At 46.7% G+C, this 21327-nt stretch overlaps 2 protein-coding genes and 1 long non-coding RNA gene across 4 annotated transcripts in view; 2 read left to right on the forward strand and 1 right to left on the reverse strand.

Annotated features, from left to right (window-relative positions):
- GNA13 (G protein subunit alpha 13) overlaps positions 1-6789 on the reverse strand; it is a 39094-nt gene extending 32305 nt beyond the window's left edge. The window contains exons 1-2 of one of the 2 annotated variants that reach the window (XM_064495635.1): positions 6324-6789; positions 3650-3876 (exon numbers count right to left, since the gene is read on the reverse strand). In XM_064495635.1, coding sequence (XP_064351705.1) covers positions 3650-3876; positions 6324-6606 — 510 coding nt within the window. In that variant the 5' untranslated portion in view covers positions 6607-6789. The remainder of the gene's footprint in view (positions 1-3649; positions 3877-6323) is intronic. The other variant, XM_031468936.2, reaches the window with a different exon arrangement.
- The window catches only part of RGS9 (regulator of G protein signaling 9), a 112495-nt gene continuing 97516 nt past the window's right edge, over positions 6349-21327 (forward strand). Inside the window, exon 1 of the mRNA XM_031468935.2 lies at positions 6349-6474. The gene's annotated coding sequence lies outside the window, so the exon portion shown is untranslated. The remainder of the gene's footprint in view (positions 6475-21327) is intronic.
- LOC135323253 (uncharacterized) lies at positions 15789-19386 on the forward strand. Its single transcript, XR_010384577.1, has 3 exons — positions 15789-17172; positions 17598-18849; positions 18930-19386. It is a non-coding gene; the product is annotated as an uncharacterized LOC135323253 (long non-coding RNA).

Genomic DNA, 21327 nt, shown 5'->3' on the forward strand with positions numbered 1-21327 from the left:
ATCAGTTCCCAGCCAACCTTTGACTCCCATCTTTTTAGTCATCTAAGTTAGCAAATGCCCTAGTTACGGTCACATACGGTTTTCTAAAGAGAGGTATCTCCTCAGTACAGTGGTGGGCTCTCGTGCATGTACATCCAAAGCAGAGCATTACAAATATTTAATCGAGACTGATAAGAGATCACTTCTTAGGATATATTATCCTCAGTGTGCTAGTTTATAAGAAGGAGAAAGGCACCATAAGCTGTAACAACGTGAATCTTTAGATTTTTCTTTCTCCACAGCAAGCTATTTAGCTTGCCCATAATAAAACTAACCGGAAAAGGAAATGTTTGCCTTTGGGAACTGGGGAAAGAAAACATTCATGTTTGCACCCGAAGTTATTACTAACAAATGAATGGTATGCTAAAAACCTAAGCTGTGATGTCACTGCCTTACCCCTTTCCCCAAGACTGATCAAAGGACAGTCGTTCATCTTAAGCAAAAAAGCTGTAGAGAGGCTTAAAAACTACCCCCATTTTTCCTGCATTTCAATTTGCATTAATAAGTTTAACCACCAAGTGTTGGTTGAAACCAAAAAGGCTAATTTTAGTTATTTTATCTGCTAAATCCCCCCATTTTTCCCTGATGTTTACTTTTTCTATCCAAGACTCAAGAATATACTACACTGTTAAATGTAACAAGAAAGAAAAATTGATTCTGTAATACAGGAATTTCCCATCCCTTGGAAAACTAACAAACATACAGAATCACTCACATTTCCCAGAAAAAATGTGGACTGTTTCTTTTTTTTCTAGAATAATATAATTCTGACAATGTGAAAAATGAGGAAATAAGTGTCAGGCCCTACACTAGTGAGAGAAAAAGGGGAAAAAAAGGCAAACCAAAGGAGATTCTGCTTTACAGGGAGAACAAAACACAAACCAAAGAACCGTAACACTAGGTGAGGCACCAGATGAGGGTCAGCGAGCGCGCAGGCTCAGGAGACGCACTCCAGGTTGGGGGACGGGGAATGCTTCATGTGAGAGAGCTCAGGACCCCAAGGCACTGTGGCCAGAGAGCAAACCCACCCAACTCGCCTATGGCTGTCTGCTACAAATACAGATCACCGCTCCCCTTCCCAATTCCAGGAACAGAGTCTAGGGAAGTGTGTCGTGTTCTGTTTAAGCAAGGGTTCCAGCTGAACCTGATGCAAGGGGCCACGGACCACATGCAGTCACACAGAAAGGCTGCTCAGCATTGTTCTCAGTGAAGGGTAAGACCTAATGAATTCCCAGCTATGGGAATGAAATACCCTGGCAGAGGGACTCTGTGAAGATAGCCAGGGATGCAGAAAACCAGGGTATGTGGGATTTGAGAGGTTATAGGATAGGTGGAGTGGTCTAATGAAATAGATTATTAGAATCATAGGTAAGCTTGTTCAGAGTCCTGACTCACATTGAGGTTGAACTCTGTTCTGGAAGCTCTGGAGAATAAGCAGAGTTTTCTGCACAAATCCATGCTATGTTTGAACAAGATTACTGGGAGTCCGAGCAGGAGGTAGTAGGACAAAAATGGAAGGTAGAAAGGAGGGAATGATGCAAGAGACTTTTCAGGGGTAGAGAAGACAGGACTTGGGGATGTGCTGTATGTAGACAAAAGAAGGAACTGACGAGACTTTGAAGAAAATTTTAAATAAGCAAAGTGCCTTCCCAGTGTTCGACACCATGCCAAGCACCACAGAGCATCCGAAAGTACGAGAGCCATTAATCCAACGTAATAACTAAGCACCTACTGCACACGCCAGGTACCATTAACAATGCTGAGAATACACACAGGATGAGAATCCTTGTCTTCCAGTTTAAAACTAGATCTCTCCCTGCCATTCTTCTTGTGTCTCTACTTTTTATCAGGGAAAGTGTTTCTGGACCTTGTCTCTTCTTGTCCTTAGGCATTCTTTGCTCTGAAAGCATCAGTTGGCTCAAGTTAAGAACTTGCAGGTCCTCACTCTGAATGGTTTTACCTATCGTTCAAGAAGTGTCAGTGAAGTCCAACTTCAATTAAATGCACTTACGGAAAAGTTCCCTACAGAGAACTTTACAGTACAGTCGTTTGCTTGTTCACTGACTCAACATGCAGCGTGCGCTATTACAAATGGATGTTTCTTCCCTGCCTGGAAGGATGAAAAACATCCCGGGAAAATTTACAGTGAAAAGTGTGGTTTGTTGAGAAAATGAATTAAGAAGAAAGGAGAATAAGCAGCACCTAGAACAGGAGGGAGGGTAAAGGGAGATGAGCAGGGGTGTGTGGAGGACAAGAACTAACTACCAATCTGAGAACTGGATGGAGGTTACATGTCCATTTAAATTCATAATTTTCAACATATAATGCTGCCAGCTACTGAATTTTAACAGCTATGTGAGACAGCCTCTGCCTTTCATTAACGCATAAACTACTCGACAAGTTACACACTCCGAAGAGAGCTATACAAGGCGGTACATAATCAGGTGCTAGGCTGTATGACACGTGAGCCGTAATTCAGAGAAAGCAAAGACTCAGGTCTCACTTTTATCAAAAGTGATCATGAACACTTTCTAGAACTTTCAACAGCCAAGACTGCTTCTGAGTACAAACTGTAACAGCAAAGACTGCTGGCTGTGCATCATTTTGCAGCCATACCCATAAATGTGAATTGCTTTAATGCTGGTGACATCATCAAACAACTTTCTAAGCAGTTTTACTTTTAACTGTCACTTTATTTTGATCATATTATAGTGAAACACTTTAGATCTGAACTCCTTCCAAATTGCATACTGTCTGGATTGCTGTCATCCTTGGCATCTTTCCGGTCTTTGGCAAATAAAACCCCGAACACAATCAGAGCATTCACAATTAAGTTATAAAACACTTGATTGAAAAAAAAATCTATTTCAATTATTATTTTTGTATCTTTAACCTAGATCAGATCTTTTATCTTCCACTCTCTCTTCAATGTTGTGTAAGAGCTACCAAGTTTTACAGGGACTTTTGTTTAAGACAAAGTAGAAATAATAAATGTAAAATAAATTCTAGGTGCTTTCCATGTGAAACAAAGGTAGAGAAAGTAACAGATTTTTTTCTTTTTTAAGGAACATTTTGTAAAATGTGCTTAGAAGCCTTAAAAAAACACATAGTTTGCAAATATACAAAAAGCACAGTAACTGTTACACATTAAGGACTTTAATCTTTTTATACATTAACCTGTATCATGAAATAAATACCTCTAAAGATTAAAAAGCACATTTCAATTAGGTTCAGTTACTGAACTCTTAATCCAGAAGTAAAAGGTCAGTTTTTTAGAAAGATCAACATTGTTGCTCTAATTGGGAGGAAATTACTTTCAAAAGGAGAACAAAATTAGATAAAAATGTCTAAGAAAATCATTATGATCTTACTTTCAAAAAGGAAAAATGAGCAACTAATTATAACAACTTCATCAAATCTGTGGGGTTTACCTTATTTTCATTTTGCTTAGTTTAAAAAGCTCATCTCCATAGCAATCCAAATTTCTAAGGCTAAAATTCTGGATAGATACATTATATTGTAGAAGTCAGTGTATCTGGTATGTTTGAATCAGACACTAATAAACGTCATTAAAGTAAAATCACAACATTTAAAGAACCAAATCTCTTACCAGTTGGAATTCTCGACGCCGGTCATAGGCATTCTGTATGCCACTGTCTGCCCACAATGCTCTTATGGCAGGAAGATACTGTAAAAACACTCGAGTTTCCACGATTCCCTGGGCCGTCAAGGGGGTCCGGGTGTCAAATGCCATCATCTTGTCTCCATTCAGCTGGTTTGAGTTATCTCCCCAAGGAATGTGAAGCTTCTCTCGGGCATCTACCAGCACCCTCATACCTTTGTTTAAAAAGAAAGGAAAAAATAATGTGATGGGAGTCATTAGATTTTTCTTAGAGATTTGATTCTAGTATTATTTCCTTAAACTTAAGTACTCTAGGCCTACTGCCTCCAAAAATGGAGACCAACATCAAAACAAGAGCGAGTAGCTTCCCAGAGAGTAAAAAAAAACTAACAGCTGTTCAGTCATAAAATTAGAGCCTTAAAAAGCAAATACAATTAACACAATTGGCTCTTTCTGAAGGATCTTGACATGCTCTAATTTATAAAATAACTTCTGGGTAGAAGGTAGTCACAAGAGAACCAAAACTAGCGAAGGAAAAAGAAATTATGCTGCAAAGCCGGACTTCTAGGCTCTGAAGATTTACAAGCAAGATTTTAGGAGAGATATTTATTTATGAAATGCCAAGAACCAAACATTATCACCCTGTGTTCTGTGTGGCCCCTGAGCACCTTGCTTAGCCCAACACTGAGTCAAGAACACATTTAAAGCTCAGAAACTTCTCCCATTCCAAGCTCCAAATCACTGTGAGACACAGGATGGCCTTCGACATCCCTAACAGAAGACCAACTGCAAAAAAGATACAAAAACAGAGATTTCAACTCACAGAGATTCATCCAAACCCATTACTTCTATCACTAAACTGTTGTCTTTAGTTCATCTTAACAATCACATGACTTGTTTGGATAAATGAAAAAATGTTTTGCTATCAATTTTCTGATCACGCCAACTCAAAAAGTAGCTGTCTAGTGCGTGACTTCATCTCATAATCAAGACGCAAAGTAGGTCACACTTAGAAGCCTGTGCACATTAAGAACCAGGTGTTGACCTGGCCCATAATCAATGAACATGTTGACTCTGTCCATTGACAGGATTCCTTAAGTTCAGCTGCATCAGAACACAAAGGTACCTTCAATTAAACGACTGGCTAAGCAGTCTTCGGCCTTGAAAGAGACCTTAGTTTTGTACTAAACATTAAGGGAGGATAAGTACAACTGTTTTTTACACCTTAACTACAGAAGTACTAGGCTAGCTGTGGTGTGTGAGCTCCTGGCCTAGTGCTCTTCCCTGTCATTACCCCACGATGCTTTCCCCTCCCAACCCCCCCCCCCAGCAGTTTTCCTCTGCTCAGTACTGGGAAAGAAAAAAAGTGACACGAAAGAGTGACTTAAGTACTTCCTGAACAAAAATTCCCACTTAAAAAAAAAAAAACCCACTGCTTAAGAAGGCTTGAAATCTGCAGCAAATTCCTAGATAATTGCGACCCAGATGCAACTGAGAGAACCCTGACGCACCTTAAGTAGCAGGCACTGTACCTCAGTTTTGTCAAAATGCCTTCTATAAAGCAGAAAACATGTGATACTAAGGAAAATGAGTGCTGGTTCTCTCTCAAATGACAAAATAAAATCCCTCTTCTCTAATTCTTTGAAAGTCCAGAAACAAAATGCTTGTGTTTTTCATTTACGAACAAAGCTTTACCCTAATTTCAAAAATACTGACAAACAAGCCGAGCCTATGATCCAAGCTGATACTGATTCACTGTCTTTAACCTGCACAGGCTCCGCATTACTTTTAGGCCAAAGATGCTTTCTATCAACGCACAATTTCACTTACGTAGTAGAAGCAAGTGGTGGTACCCCGCTCCCCCCCTCCCCGCCCCCAGTTATTATTAAGCAAAAGGAGAGTGGAATGTGTTGCATTGTGATTACAGGCAAACATCCTGCCCAACCGTGACACTGGGGCGAAAAACCACTGATGCTAACTTTTTTAGACTGACTGTATGGGTCTTGCCCTTTCCTGACGCCAACACAATAAACAGGACTCTCTCAAGTTTCATATACTTGTCCCAAAGGGCTCGAGAGCTGTCACGCTTCGCCCTTGACCAAAGTCTCGGGCAAAAGTTTCCTTACTGCGACAGTTCCAGAACTCCCTGGCTCAGGAGGCGACGGAGGAAGCAGGGAGTTGGGAGCAGACCCGATCCCATGTGACTCGGGTCACCCACCCACCCGGGCCGGCGAGGTTCGGCGGGCAGCGCCGGGGCGTGGGGTGAGGGTGTCGAGACTGGGGTTGGCTCTCGGGTCGGCCTTCCTCGCCTGGGCGGGGGAAGACAGGAGAGGTCACCCCCCCACCCCAGAAGCAGCCCGCTCGCCTCACTTCCCTCTCGCAGGGGGCGAGGCCAGCAGCGGGGTGGGGGTGGGGGACCAGCCGTACCCCCGCCGCGGGGAAGGGGGAAAGCGGGGCGCCCCCAGGCATCCTCCCCCCGGGGCCGAGGGCACCAAGGGCAGGCAGGGCCGATGCCCGGGGCGCGCCCCCTTCCTTCCCGCTCGCCGGCCCGCCGGGCCCCGTCCTTCGGCAGGGACCGAGGGAACGAGGGCGGTGCCCAGCCCCGCGCCGGCCGCCCCGGGCCGGGGCCCTCCGTCCCCCGGCTCCGACCCCGGCCCGGCACCTTTGATCACGTTGCTGTAGATGGTGGGGCGGAACTCCTCGCGCGCGCGCTGGTCGAAGTCCTGCCCGTGGATGATCCGCATCTGCTTCAGGAAGGTGGACTTGCCGCTCTCGCCCGCGCCCAGCAGCAGGATCTTCACGAGCCGCTTCACGTAAGTCTTCTCCCGGGACAGGCATTTGTCGATCTCCTTGGACTTGCGCTGCTGCTCGGCCTCGCCGCTCGTCAGCACGCAGCCGGGGAAGCACACGGACAGCACGGACCGCGACGGCAGGAAGTCCGCCATCTTGCCGCCGCCGCCGCCGCCTCGGCGGGCCCCTCCGGCTCCCTCCACCTCCTCCTCGGGCGGCGGGCGGCTCCGGCACCGCGGCTCGAGGGCGGGGAGCGCTGCGGCGGCCCGAGCGCGTCGGGGGAGGGAGGGAACAAGCGAACTGACTCGCAGGGCGAGCCGGGCAGGGCGGGCCGGGAAAGCCAGGGAGGGAGGAGGGAGGGAGGAGGGAGGGAGGGCAGGAGGGCGGGCCCTGGAGGGGCGGTGGCCCCGGGGGCGCGCACGCGCACGCTGCCTCCCGGGGGCGCGCACGCACGCCGCGGCCGCTCCCCCTCCCCGCGCCCTGGACCGGCGATTCACGTTCTATCGCGAGCCCGCGACCGCCGCCGATCGCGCGCGCGGGGAGGGGTCGAGGGTGGGCCCTGGGTGGTCACGTGAGCTTGGTAGGGGCCAGGCGCCTCCGCCGGGGCGCGCGCGTGGGGAGTTAGACTTTCTGTTTCCCTTTAATTAGCTGCACCCACCTACGTGCAAAAGGGCAACTTCCGGGAGCCCTGGAGGCCGGAGACCACATCCCAGACATTGCCCTTTGGGTTCCCCAACCGCTTTTGCCGCTCTTACTCTGCGGTTACTTGCCCGCCTCCTGCTGTCACCGTCCACGCGCCTAATTTCGTGGCATTGGCGCCAATGTTATTCAAACGGGGAGCGTGAGCTTGGAAAGGTTTTCGTGCATTTTTTTAAAGTAGCTTCCTTGACATTCTGCTCTCCCAAGCCCAGACTGATAACCAAACGTCATCAATCCTCTCCTCCACCCTCACCTGCAGCTTTTTTTTTGGGGGGGGGGGCATTCTCGGACCTCTGCAAATACCCTCTTTTGAGGAGAAAGACCTGGAGTTGATGTTAATCTGCGATATGCTGGGGGTGGGTTGTTGGTGTCTCACTGATGTGGAGTCTCACCCGAGTGGCCGCGCTGCAGTCTTGACGGTAGCTGCAGGAGGGTGAGGTCATGGTGAAAATCCCCCTTAACCGGACACTGTGATGCAAACTCTTCCCTACAAGGAAGCAGATAAGCAAACAAACTGGGGACAAGAGCCGGCAAATTTTAGGTTTCCTGCCAGCACAGAGGATATGACCAGCCAAGGGACTTTTTTTCCTGGCCTAATGGCAGATTCAGGCCTGGACACCTGAAGGGCTGCCAGGAGACAAGCGACAAGTGACAGCTGGTTTGGCAGAGAGACTACGCAGCAAGGACCCCGAAAGCCAACTTCTTCATTTTTTGTATTCTAGTTTCAAGTGGAAAAAGCCATTTGAATCGGTCTCTGGTTTTGTCACCACAACCCTAACGCTCCTTGATTAGGGCTTCCCTGTCTCAGAGACGTCTGTGTGTCAGGCATTGAGGTAAGAAAGAGGTCAGCACTCTGAAAGACTCATGAGCGGGTTTAAATTTAAAAATCAGTTTACTCTCCGGGTTAGGTTAATGGCTGAGGAGCCTCATGACTCAGTAAACTGACTGCAGTAAACAATGCCTGTAGTAGGATTATCTCCTGTTGTCCTCGCCAAGCCCATGGGGTGGACAATCTACAGTCTACAAAGTAGCGTAGTTGCCACTTCAGTATCTGTGGGTTGATGGGGTCAGAGTCACTAGGCGGTGCCTTCAGGCAAAATATATGGTAAAAGTCTACCCTGGGTGGAAGAGCTTAGCTGGTGTTCAGGAGGTTCTGTTCTCCACCTGTGAAAGGACCAAACTCTGCCCAGGCTGGGCTGTAACACTGACTCTTAAGCACCATTTCTGTGTAGACTCCAGATGCTAATTTGAACTCATCTACAAAAACAGGAAGAGGGAAGCCTATGAGTTAGGTAGTTCTCTTTTTTCTTTTTCCAGAAGTGTATGCAACATAGTGGAGAACCAAGGATGCCCGGGAGGCAGGAAGGTATTCCTGCCCAGCCAGTTCGTGTTGTGACAGGTAGAGCAGCAGAGAAAGCTGTTCAAAGCCCTGCCTGTAACCTTGTGTTGGAACAGGCTTGGCTCAGATCAAGCCCAGCTGCTCCGAGCAGTGTTTCCGAAAAAAGAGACCTCTTTGAGCCCAGCCTGGGGTCCAAGGTAGTCAAGCTAGTAGTCAAACTACCTTGAAATTATGAGCATAAAAATGAGTCAGAGGTTTGGGGGTTCCTCAGAAAGTTAAACAGAATTGCCATATGACCCAGCGATTTCCCTCCTAGGTATATACCCAGAAGAATTGAGAACAGGTGTTCAAAGAGAAAATTGTACACCTGTATTCATGGCAGAGTAGCTCAAAGGAGAGAACAACCCATAGTATCCATCAACAGATGAATAGATAAACAAAATGTAGTGTATCCATGCAATGGAATTATTCAGCCATAAAAAGAGATGAAGTACTGACACATGCTACAATGTGGATGAACCCTGAAAACATTATGCCAAATGAAAAAGCCACTCACAAAAGGCCACATATTGTAAGGTTCCATTTATGTGAAATGCCCAGAATGGACAAATTGAAAGAAACAGCAGACTAGTAGTTGCCAGGGGCCAGGGGAGGGAAGAATGGGGAATGATTGCTTAATGAGTACACAGTTCCCTTTTGGGGTGATGAAAATATTTAGGAACTAGGTAGTGGTAATGAGTCATTCACTGAACGGTACACTTTAAAATGGTCAAATGATGAATTTAATGTTACGTGAATTTCACCACAATAAAAAGTGAGATAGGGAAGACAATAATTCCCATAAAAGAAGTCATTGGCGTCATTTAACATTGAAGTACTCTGTGCAATATTCAGTGAATGAAAGAGCCATTATGTTTATTTTAAAATAAGACTAAGAATTTAAATTATTTGCACCAAAAGCAGATCTACTCTAGCTGTGACTTTAGGTTACATTGTAATGATACTAGTGATATTTTAATTTTCAGATAAATTGTTTCATAACTGAAAAAAAAAACTTTTTAAGGGAATATAGGGTCTTTTGGTTGGAATTGAATCTGCTGGGTGCTCTATTTCCAATAGACCCAGATATGATTCATTGGAAACATCTGTATTGTTAGCCAGTTAATCCATATACTGGTGAGGGATTCAGATGTCCTGAGGAACTGTGATAAAATGATTAAACAGTTAATTAGTTGCAATGTTCTTTTCCTTCTGGGAACTCAAAGTCTAGTGGCAAACAGGCTTGCAAGATAAATAATGAAGATGTAACTAAAAAAATGTAGAAATACATTTCCAACATGGCTTTTCTCCTCTAATGTGGTCGCCTTAGGATGGAACAAACCCTTTCTAGCAATACTGCCAATTCCTGAAATCTACTACTTGGAACTTTATGTTGGAACTGAAAGAAAAACAGCTTTGCTGTCTTATAGTCATAGCTTTAAAAAAAAAAAAACCAACACTTTTTTTTTTAAGTGGCATTACTTAAGCTCATTTACCAAACTTCATGCCAAATAACCTTGGGCTGTTTACAAAAACCAGCACTATCCACAAAGGACAAAAATTTGTCACCCTCAGACATATCTAGAAGAATGTGCCAGAGGCTCTAGGAACAATTCCAAAAGATGAGTTGAAAAAAAAATTTTGGGGGGGAATGATGGGAAATATAATTTAAAGAACAGTTTTGGCCGCCAAGGTGACTACTCACTCCTCAGGGTGGGACAACACCCATTTAGATATGTTTATTTAAAAATCAGTCACATTACTTGATGGTTAAACCGTGTGTTAATTTTCTAATAAGGATGATGACATATCCAGGTTATCGTTACCCAACTCTGTTCTATCTCAGCACCAGCATAAAATAGGTGAATTCGAATTCTTTTTTACAGATAAAACAGGCACAGATTTTTCGTATCTTCCTTTCCATACCAGAGTAAGAAGGGAATTCCCTAGCCCTCCCAAAATACAAATCCTTTACAGTTGTGTAATGTGTGTGTGTGTGTGTATGTGTGTGTAATGTGTTAAATGCCCCAAAGCACTTTGACCTACTTTATCTCATTCTGTTCACAATAGCCTGATTAGGAACACCCAGCATTAACCTCACTCCCATGGCAGGATGAAGCTGAGGGGAAGAAAAATTTAAGTGAATCAAAAAAGTTTGAGTGCTCAAAACCTCACTCAGCCCAGCCAGTTGCAGAGCCAGAGCTGGGAACCTCCCCCTTTTGACTCTGAATCCGGAGCTCTTCCTGATATGCCAAAATCGAGGTAAAGCCCTGGGTCCCCAGGTGTATGAAGATCAAGTTTGAGAAACAAACAGCTAACTGTACTTAACCCTGAGACACCATAGAGTCCAGTTGTTACGTGTGTTGGTTGGTTAGTTGGTTGGCCGGTCTGTTTTTCCAGCCCCTTTTGGGGTAACTGCCACCTCCAAGTTTACCAGCTCTTGGGCTGATTCTGGTAAGATGTTCTGTAATGGAGCTCAGCCTCTGGTTTGTGAAGTGTTCCGGGCAGTTGATGTAGAAATAAGAAAGGAGCCATGCTTATGGCAATATTTACGTGGTGTACCATCCCCAGACGTTCCCTTACTGAGTGCTCGATGTGAAAAGGCAAATTTTGTCATGAAATGTGATGGTGCCCTTACCAGCGTGAGCCTCGCATGTGGAAAGTTTTGTAAGAAACTCGGCATGTGGAATTCCATTGTCAGTGGGTTTTGTTGCCGTTGTTATTAATGGAAAACGTGACTTTAATTACTGGCTACATTTTTCTCAGCCTCCAAGAAAGACCCATGAGCTGCTGTTGACCAGCTGTGACCTCACTTAGCTTCTCCAAAGTCAGTGGCCTGTGTCTTAAAGATACCGTCCACCATTCATAGAAACTCTTAACACCTTGCTTACTGCATCTGACGCATTTATGGGCAGTCTATTTATATAACACTAAACACAAGGCTTTTCTTGTAAATCTGAGATCCTTTCCGGGAAACAAAATATCCTGTTCAGTTTCTATTTTCCCTTACAGCTTTTAAAGATGAGGAATACTTTTTAATGTTTAATTGCCTGTAAGTGGCAGTAATGGGTAAATGTTCTTTAACGTAAGTTCTGTTTCTCCAAAGTTTAAGTCTGCAAAGTCTCAATTGATTCTTGTGTCTTAAAATCCTCTGCTCCCAGTCCAGCCGCTTCAGTTTTCTTTTCCTTGGAACATGCGCTAGCTGACTGCGACCTGTTGCTACCAGGAACCACACCCCTGGCTAGCTGGCCAGCCAGGTGGTGTCACTTGTCAGGACCTATACACCTAGCCTTTGCCTCTGTATAAATGCCGGGATGACTTAACCATCAAGCAGTAAGGGCTCATCCAGGGGCACAGAGAAATGGTCCCCGTGGCCTTGGTCAGACGGTGGCAGCCTGGCTTCCCGGAGCAAATAGTGTCATCAGCGCATCTGTCTCCAAAGCCCTGCGTCAGCCACTAAGGCAAAGAAGAGCTAGCACCTGGCGGGATTCAGGGGGAGGTACCAGCTGCTGAGTCAGAATCACAGAATCAGAGGTCTAGGGAAGATGAGTAATGGCCGCAGAGGGTCTAATCTAGCTTTAGTTACTAGCTTTCTCCCAGCTGTTGGGGGGGTCATGTCAGGCCCACCCAGGAGAAGATGGCGAAGAAATAAAAGCCAAGAGAAGCGGTTCCTTGTGTGTCAAGCGATTTTGCACTGTGATTGCTTTTTTTTTTGCTAATAAACACAATGGTAATAGGAAAAACAGCCTTAAGCAGTGACTTGAAGTCATCTGCTTTTCTGGCTAGACCCTACGAAGCATATCAAGATTGCTTGCTAGTCGTGGTGTTTCCCGGAGAGGGAATGGAGTCCGGGCGTGGGAACTTGGGGAGAACCGAGTTAACGTATCTGCGCCTTGCCTTTCATATCTGTAAAACGGGAGCATTTGTACATAAAGTTACGTCCTGAGGATTAAATGATAGAACAAATGCACTCTATCTCCGTCCATAAATGAGAGGTCTGGTTTTAGATTATTTGAGGACAGAGCTACCAAACTTCTTTAAAACCCTTTGGAAGGTTTAGCTGTACTGTCCTGGTCAGAACATGCTCCCATGTACTTTCTGAGCCCTTCCTTCTGTGGTTTAAACACCTCTCTTCTCTTTCCTGTGTGCAGATTCACTCACGGCAGTTGGTGTGTCCCCAGAAAGGGTCTGCTGATACAAGAGTGAGAAAAATGTATGTGTGATAGGGGTTGTCCTCCAAATCTGAGCTCTGATGAAGGGCAGGGTTTATTTGTTCCCACCAGCACAGGGAGCACGGGGAATCACCCCAACCAGAGACTGAGGTTCGAGTGGAGATGCTGGCACAGTGCATTAAGAGCATGGCCTTTGTTCTCTAATCTGTAAAGTGGGTATAACAATCTAAGTATTTGGGGGGAATTATGTAAAATGACAGAGCAGGCTTTTAGTCAATGTCACCACGTTTCCTTTTGTCAAAAGTATTTGCTTGTCCAATTGATGAACCAGTATCTGTCCATGGGAACGACAGGATGCCTCAGCCCACGTGCCCATGCTCTGTGCACTCTCCTGCCAACAGCCTCCATTGAACAACCCTTGAGCCTACAGGTGGTGCACCAGTGGTGCAGTCACCCCTTAGGACAGACTCACACTCAGGGAAGCGGATTTGGCCTGCTTGAATCAGGAACTCTGGGCTCCTGGCTACCTGGCATTTGGCTACGGGGAAGCATGGGCTGCGGGGGGGAGTCCCTTGGCCTTGGCCTGGAGTAGGGACAGCACTAGAAGAGGGCCAGGGTAGGACCCTCTAAAGCATAGGTTGGTGGTGGGGGCTTCTCTTGCCTGGAGTTAGGGCAGTACTGGCTGGGAGGGTGTGATAACACCTAAATTGCCCCCATTTTACAGACATGGGGCCCAAACTAGACCTCAGAAGTGTCCAGCTACCCAGGCTCTTGAAGTGGATCCCAGTGGGGGAAACTTGTGACTGTTCGGCTGAAACACTGTATTTAAGTCATTCATTAGCCAGTCCCTTGCTGGGGACTTTTGTGCCCCTCTAGTAAAAGCCTGCCAGTTTCTCGGGCATCACTGTCCTTCCCAAGGCCACCCTGGGCACTAAGTCAATGAGCACTTACTAGAAGAGCAGACACATAATGTGTTGTGGACTGAACCTCAGTCATCCCCTCACCCTGGATTTCTGCTCAGGACCTCAGGGGAAGCGAAGGAAGCTACCCCAAGAAGTTAAACCCAGCTGCAAGAAGAAGTGGGGTCCTGGGGCACAACCTCAAGCAGGATGTGAAGCCCTTAAGCAAAGCTCATCCTCTGCAATTTGGGAGCTCTGTATGTGCTGTTTGGAAGGCAGAAAGCGCCAGGTGCTCAGACAGTAAAAGATGAACACCTATTGCCTTAGGCGCATTTCTCTCTAAGAAGAGATTCAGCAGGTCACAGAGACACTTGGCTAATTTGCTTTAACAATTAAGGAATTGGGGTTGGGGGGCTATTTAACTCCCCCTGGGACAGACATGACCCAATAGACTCACCAGGAAAAGCACAATGAGTTCTAATGTACCTCCATTTATGTCTTGGGCCCCCAAAAGATATGTCCCTCCATGGCCCTATTCTTAGTTATTTAAACTTCTCCATAAATGAGGGAACAAATAATAGTAGCAGGCACCTTAGCAATAGCCAGGGACTAAGAGGTGTTTCTGAACAGCCTTCCCTCCTTCTCCCAGCATAATCCTCTCATGGAATACTAGCATTGTCTTAGGGAGACTTTCTTTTGACAAATGACTCTCTTGGTGGATGTTATGCGCATCTCAACAGCACCAGCCATTTTCTCGTTTGCCCGGCAGTGGTAGAACCCACAGTTCTCCCTGATTTGCTCCTCAGGCCGTCTTCCCCTGCCTCAGATCCTTTCCTTCCCCTGCTCCCTCTCCTGCCCTGACCTCCCCACCACCACCCTGCCCCAGCCCCATCCTTTCCTTCCTTCCTTCCTTCCTTCCTTCCTTCCTTCCTTCCTTCCTTCCTTCCTTCCCCTTGTCCCCCCTGGTCTGGTCAAGGTACCTGGCCTCTGAGGTCCTGCAGCATTTTCGCTTCTTGCATCCCAGCACTGATCACCCTGGACTGTCCTTGTCCCCTCCCTCACCCGCCCGCTGCACCAGAACGTGGGCCTCTGAGGCAGGGATACAGCCAGCTTACCCTGTCCCTTTCGCGGCTGTTATGTCATATTGTACGTGTGTGTGATTTACGTGGGTGTGCACCATCTGCTACTCTCAAGTTGTTTTGCTGCAATTTCTGATGGCTGCCAGCTGGATTTGCAGCACCCTGGGACTGGAGGGACGTGTGCAGTGACTCGAGGGACTTCTGGCTCAGCCCCACTTGTCTGAACCAGAGTCTTGGATGGTGCTGTACCCTCTGCTAACATGCAGTGGCGGGATAACACCCTCTTATGGGTTATTAAGTGACTTGAACCAGCTGAAGGGTGTGTGTGGGGTGGGATGATTGGGGCACACCATCACACACCATCACACACATCAATCAAGAAGCCTGCCCACGGTGGGGCGAGCAGGACAGCGAAGTTCGCCTGGGTGGGCCAGGGAAAACTAGAACTTACTTCTCAACAGCTGCCCATCCCTATCAGGCAGGCGCTGGGGTCGCCAAGAGCAGCAGCGAGAGACACGCAGGGCTGGGTTCAAATCCCAGCTCTGCTACCTCACGTACCTACCATGAGTGTCCTGGCAAAAACCACCGAAACTCTAAGCGTCATGTTTGTTATCTGAGAAATGGAGCTAAGGATGCCCACACTTCACTGGGCTCCTGAGAGGACCAAGTATGATGATAACATATAAAGAAACCGGCGAAGTGCCTGCCCAAGATAGGGGGTCAGATAATGGTAGCATTTGCTGCTAGGCCCTGGGGATTGAAAGTGGTAATGATTTTGCTGTGTAATTATAATGATTAAAAAAATGCAAAGTTGTGTATGCTAAGCTTTAAATGTACTATACTGATCATTGCTTCAGGCACCTAGAGTTTTGAGCATGGCTGTTTAATAAAAAATGTAATGCAAGCCATATACGTAATTTTAAATTTTCTAGTAGCTATGTTAGGGAAAAAAAAGTGAAATTGATTTTAACAATGTAGTTTATTGAACCCAATATATCAAAAGTATCATTTCAACATGTAATCAATAAATATAAAGATTATTACAGAGATGGCTTACATTTTTCTTTTTTTTTTTGAACTAAGTGTTCAAAATCCAGTGTGTATTTTTTACAGTTGCAGTAAATGCTACATTTTCATTGAAGATATCTGGTCTGTGTTTAGGTTTCATAAAATTTACAGTTGAAAAAATAGAATCACAACCCCAGATTGTCCCAAACATACTTAAAAGTTCCACAATACCTAAGTCGAGTATCAGTCTTTACATTTAAATTAATTAAAATGTAAATAAAATTTAAAATTAAGTTCCTCAGTGTCACTAGCCACATTTTAAGTGCTCAACAGCTCCTTGGAGCTGGTGGCTATTTCCTGGGCCGGTCCATGGGATGGGGACAAAATCCTGGAATGATTGGTTCCGAGGAAAGATGTGAGGAAGGGCATTCCATGCAGGTGGAATGAGATTGGGCATGCGCCTGTCACATGCATGGGACAATGTGGGAGCCAGTTGGATAAGAACCAAACAGTTGAGGTTAAAGAGGCATGGTGGAGTCAGATTGGAAAGGGGTGGGATCCCAGGTTATGAAGTCAAGATTTTATTCTGTTGCTAAACAAGAACCACTGTAATATTTTTGAGCAGGGAGTGGACTCCACGTGCACCATTTTAGGATGATCCCCCTGGTGCTGGTACCCATGAGGGAAGGAGTGAGGCAAGACAGCAGCCAGGAAGAGCAGCTTGGAGGTGGCTTCAGTAATTCAGGTGTGCTCTGATAGTACCTGGCTAGTGTGAGAATGCATAGAACCATCTGGAGAATTCTGGAAAACAAGGAGTCTCTTTAGGATGAGGGCAAGGACAGAGGCTCAGAGGGTGGGAGGCTTGGGGACTGCATGTTTGGGAGACTGGGCTGACACTGAAAGGTTTAAGGAACCAGAGTGCTTCTGCCTGTCAGAAAGCAACTCCCTTAAGACAGATGGCTGAACCCAGGTCTAGAAGACTGTTTCTTTTATGGATTTTATTTTAAGCAAATGTATAATTTATAACATCCACTCCACCCTCTGAATCACACGGTGGACCCTGGACTTTGCCCAGAGTCTTAGCGATTGTGAAAGACACTCCTTAATTCTAGAGAACTCCCTGAGGTGCTGGATCCAGGCTGAATTAAAGACTTCAGAAGTGGGAGGAAAAGTCTAGGCTACAACCATTCCCTGGCTAGTTGTTTCCATACCCCTAAAACCTTCCCTGGGGAAAAGCATTCCTTCTAACGTGAGAATTCGGGCTTCACTGTGTTGAAAGGAGGAAGGCTCTGTTGGAAAGGAGGCCCTCCCTCCCTCCACACCACCCTGGGCTCCTCTCATCCTCCAGTGGCCTGAGTCACTGCAATCGCCAGTCTCCTCCTGTGGATGGTCCAGGGCAAAAGCAAGCCTGCTGGGGCTGCTGGCACACAGTGAGGGACTGACTTATGGATGGCGAAACAAGGCCAGCAACACATCATCTGGATGGGTGAGGAGTGCCTGCTTGGGCCGGGCACTGTGCTAAATGCTACAGGGCATAAAGGGGAATGAGTCTACCAGGTGTTTACAGTGGGTGAGGACAACCAGCCATTACAGTGCTGGGTTGGGAGCAGGGACAGCTGCCCAGAGCCAGGAGAATTTGAGCATGTCAGCTGGCCTGAGAGCTTGGGATGGGGCCACTCTGAAGGCAGGTGGGAGGTATTCGAGTTGAGTTTTGGAAGAAGAGAAGGGGAAGAGGGGGAATGGGAATGAGGGCATTCTGGGCTGGGGAATAACATTCAGATGAAGATTAAGAGGCATGGAATAATAATGGAATAATGAGATTATGCTGGTGGTGGTTGTCTGTGTGTGCTCGCTGTGTGCTAGGCACTGTCCAAGGGCTTCTCGTCTCTCAGCTTTGTCCCCCTTTTCCAGCTGGGGAAACTGAAGCTCTGAGCTGTAAAGGGCACTCATCAAGGTCACACTCAGGGGGTGATGCTGATGCGAATCCAGAAGTGCCTGACTCACGCCAGCTGTCTCAGCAGCACGGTGCACTCCAGGGACTGCGAACCATTCAATGTCCCATTGGGAGCATGTGAGGACCCCACACTGATTTACAAACTTTAGGTTTTATTATCATCTCAATGAGTAGACCTAACTGGAGGAGTTGAATAGGTAGTTCTGTGCATGGCACGAAGGTGATAGGTAAGTGACCATCGTGGACTTGCCCATCACTGGAGTGTCTGGTGTCAGGGTGGCCCTTGCCCCGGGCATGTCCATGTCCGAGCAGCTTTGAACTCACTGGCTGGGTGGGTCTGGGCAGGCACTTCCTCCTGGCGCTGGCTGGGCACCAGATGTGGGTTTTTCTAGGTCAGGCGGGTCTATCTTCAGCTGCCCGAGGATGCAGTTTGTGTAAACTGCAGACATCACCCGAGTGCTGTGTAAACACAGACTATCTCCCGCTCCAGTGTTTCCTCTGGGAAGGCTTCTCCTCCAACTGAGATGCTTGATTCTAATTGTCTTATCAACTTGAGCTTCCTACCCTGATATAAGGAAGCTATTAAATTCTGTTTCCTGGTGTTGCCTGGACCTCCCCCGGGCATGCTCACATTGAAGTGAATGTCTCTTAGAGGAGGCTATTTTTCACCTTTGAAAATTCTTTAGCCTCAAATCCCCCACATCAAACAAGCCTGCAGGCATTTTGAAAATGTGTTTAGCCAAAGCCTTATGCCCTTAACGTTTGCTTCCTACTCCAGCTAGTTTCAGCGTGTTCACTTGGCTTTGGGGACTTTCTCTGTGCCGGCCCAGGCTGCCTCTTGTACCCTATTTCTGGACTTCTTTTCCAACCCAATGTCAGTCTCCCTTTTACTATCCCTCTTATAAGTCCTGTTCACACCTTTTAAACTTTTCCTCAAACTTGCCCTTCTGAGGATGAAAGTCCTACCCTCTCTCTCCAAGTGCTATGGAAATAAGGAATGTGAGAAGGAAATGGTGACGGACTTCCCTCAAGATCAAGCTATACAAAAAATCCATCTGTACCCTGAGCACACTAACCTTCATTTCTCTCCCTCTCATCTGAACTCCCACGGAACTCAGAGCCCCTGCCACACCCTGTAGGACTTGTGGTTGTCCCCCTCCAGGATGACCTCCACTGGACCTCTCCTCCTGGAATTCACACCCTCCCCAGGTGAACAGGGCCAACCCCCATAACTACTAGGTTATTGTGGCACAACAAAAATAATAAAAGACTCTGTGGCTTCCACCTAGCTCTCTTGGATTGTTCAGCAGGGAGGAAGCCAGCTGCCATATTGGAGGGTGCTCAAGCAGCCCCATGGAGGGGTCCACGTGGAAAAGAACTGAGGCCTATGGCCAACGGCCGGCGCCAGCTTGCCAGACACCCGAGTGAGCCCGTCTGGGAAGCAGATCCTCGTCAAGCCCCAGGCAATCTCTTGTCTGTAGCCTCTTAAGAGATCCTGAGCTAGAACCCGGCAGCTGTGAGTTGCTGCCAAATTCCTGGCCCCAAGGAAATCATGTGAGATAATAAATGTTTATTGTTGTATTAAGTGGTGAAGTTTTGGGGTGATCTGTTATGCAGCAATAAAAATCAAATTCAGAACTTAAAAATAAAAAATGATAATCATCATCATCCTAAGAGCAATTGACATTACTGAGTGCTATTAACAATGTAGTCAACAATAATAATTACAGCCATGAACACCGACCAAAGTGCCAGAAACTGTTCCAAATGCTTCACACATAATCTATTCAAGCCTCGTACGTGGTGCTATTGAAACAGGTGTTGTGATTGCTATCATTCCCATTTTACTTTTAAGGAAACTGAGACAGAGAGAAGTTGAGTGACAGCATGTCCGGGGCACATGGCTCGGATGTAGCGGAGCTGGGACGGGAACAGCTGTATGAGTTTCCCAGGGCTGCCACAACAAAGTGCCAACACTGGGTGGCTTAAAGCAGCAGAAAGGCCTTGTCTCTGTCCTGGAGGCTACCAGTCCCGATTCAAGGTGCTGGCAGGGCCATGCTCTCTCTGACAGCTCTAGGGGAGAATCCTCCTTTCCTTCTTCTAGCTTCTGGTGTTTGCTGGCACTCCTTGTCACCCCTTGCTCATAGATGCACCTTCCTTCTGTCCAAATTTCCCCCTTTTCCAAATACACCAATCATACTGGATTAGGGTCCACCTGACCTCATTTAGTGTGATTTTCTCTATACAGACCCAACTTCCCAACAATGTCACATTTTCAAGTACCAGGTGTCGGGACTTGGATGTATCTTTTGCAGGGGACACAATTCAACTCGTATCACTAGTCTCACCAGGCTATTCTTGGCAAGCCCCATAGTCAAGGAGAAAGAGACAGGGAGAGAGAGAGAGACAGACAGAATGAAGCAGGGTTAAGGAGGAGATAGTAGAAAACAGACTCAAGAACACACACAGCTGGAGGTGGTGGCCTTGAACCAGAGAAATGACGCCTTCTCTGAGAGGAGTGAATGAAGATGAGTTTGTGTGGGGATGGGTTTGTCAAGGTCAAGGCTGCAAGCAGCTTTGCCAAGTGAATGCCATGTTGCTTACAAAGAACAAAGAGGGTGGAGGTTTGGTCAGGGACTTGGGAAGAGGGCTAATGTGTGGGTGAGCTGCAGAGGAATCTGCCAAGTTCAAAGTGGGGATGTGTGTCCTCTTTTTTTTCTTTTTTTAGATTTCAGATATAAGTGGTATCATATGGTATTTTTCTTTCTTTCTGGCTTACTTAGAATGATGATCTCTAGGTCCATCCAGATTGCTGCAAATAGCATTATTTTATTCTTTTTTATGGCTGAATAGTACTCCATTGTATAAATATACCACAACTTCTTTATCCAGTCATCTGTCGATGGACATTTAGGTTGTTTTCATGTCTTGGCTATTGTATATAGTGCTGCTGTGAACACTGGGGTGCATGTGTCTTTTCAAATTAGAGTTCAGTCCAGATAAATGCCTAGGGGTGGGATTGTTGGATCATATGGTATGTTTATTTTTAGTTAGGACCCATATTAGACGGTAACCCTGGGATTGTCCTGATGGAGTCTGACAGTTAGGTTTTCCTCCAGGTTCTTACTCGCTTGCATATAAAATCACCCCTCGCCTGGGGGGTTTGAGGGGAAGTCTGCTGGTTTGGTGGGAGGCGGAGAAGCTCTTGAGAAGTTAGTTCATATGACTGATGTGGAGTCCAGGCGAATGAGGAGGGCCTAATGAACAAGAGGCTGAAGGGCTGGGCCCTGGCACTGAGAGGGGAGTGAGCACTGGAGGGACTGGAAGCCGGCTCCCAGGGCCAGGAGCTAGAATCCAGGTTTTGAAGGCAGCATATTTCTGGGTGAGGACAAGGTCTAGGGTGTGGCTCTGGGGGGTGGAGTGGGTGGCTGAAGTGAAGGGGCAGCAGAGGACCTTGGGGGTCATGAGATTATGAAGTGTGATGGGTCATGCAGGGGGACTCTGAAGTCACCAAGATGAGGACAAGACACTGAACACAGGGAAAAACTTGGAGGCCGCTACCTGGATGGGTGGAGGGGGCAAGGCTGGGTGGTGTGAGCCCGAGGGGAGCTGGGCTTTTAGCATCTGAGTAGGGGCATGTCCGAAGAAGCTAGAAGTCTCTGCTCTGGGCTTGGGCAAGGCAGGTAG

The sequence above is a fragment of the Camelus dromedarius genome, chromosome 16, assembly GCF_036321535.1.
Source record: "Camelus dromedarius isolate mCamDro1 chromosome 16, mCamDro1.pat, whole genome shotgun sequence".
NCBI lineage: Eukaryota > Metazoa > Chordata > Mammalia > Artiodactyla > Camelidae > Camelus > Camelus dromedarius.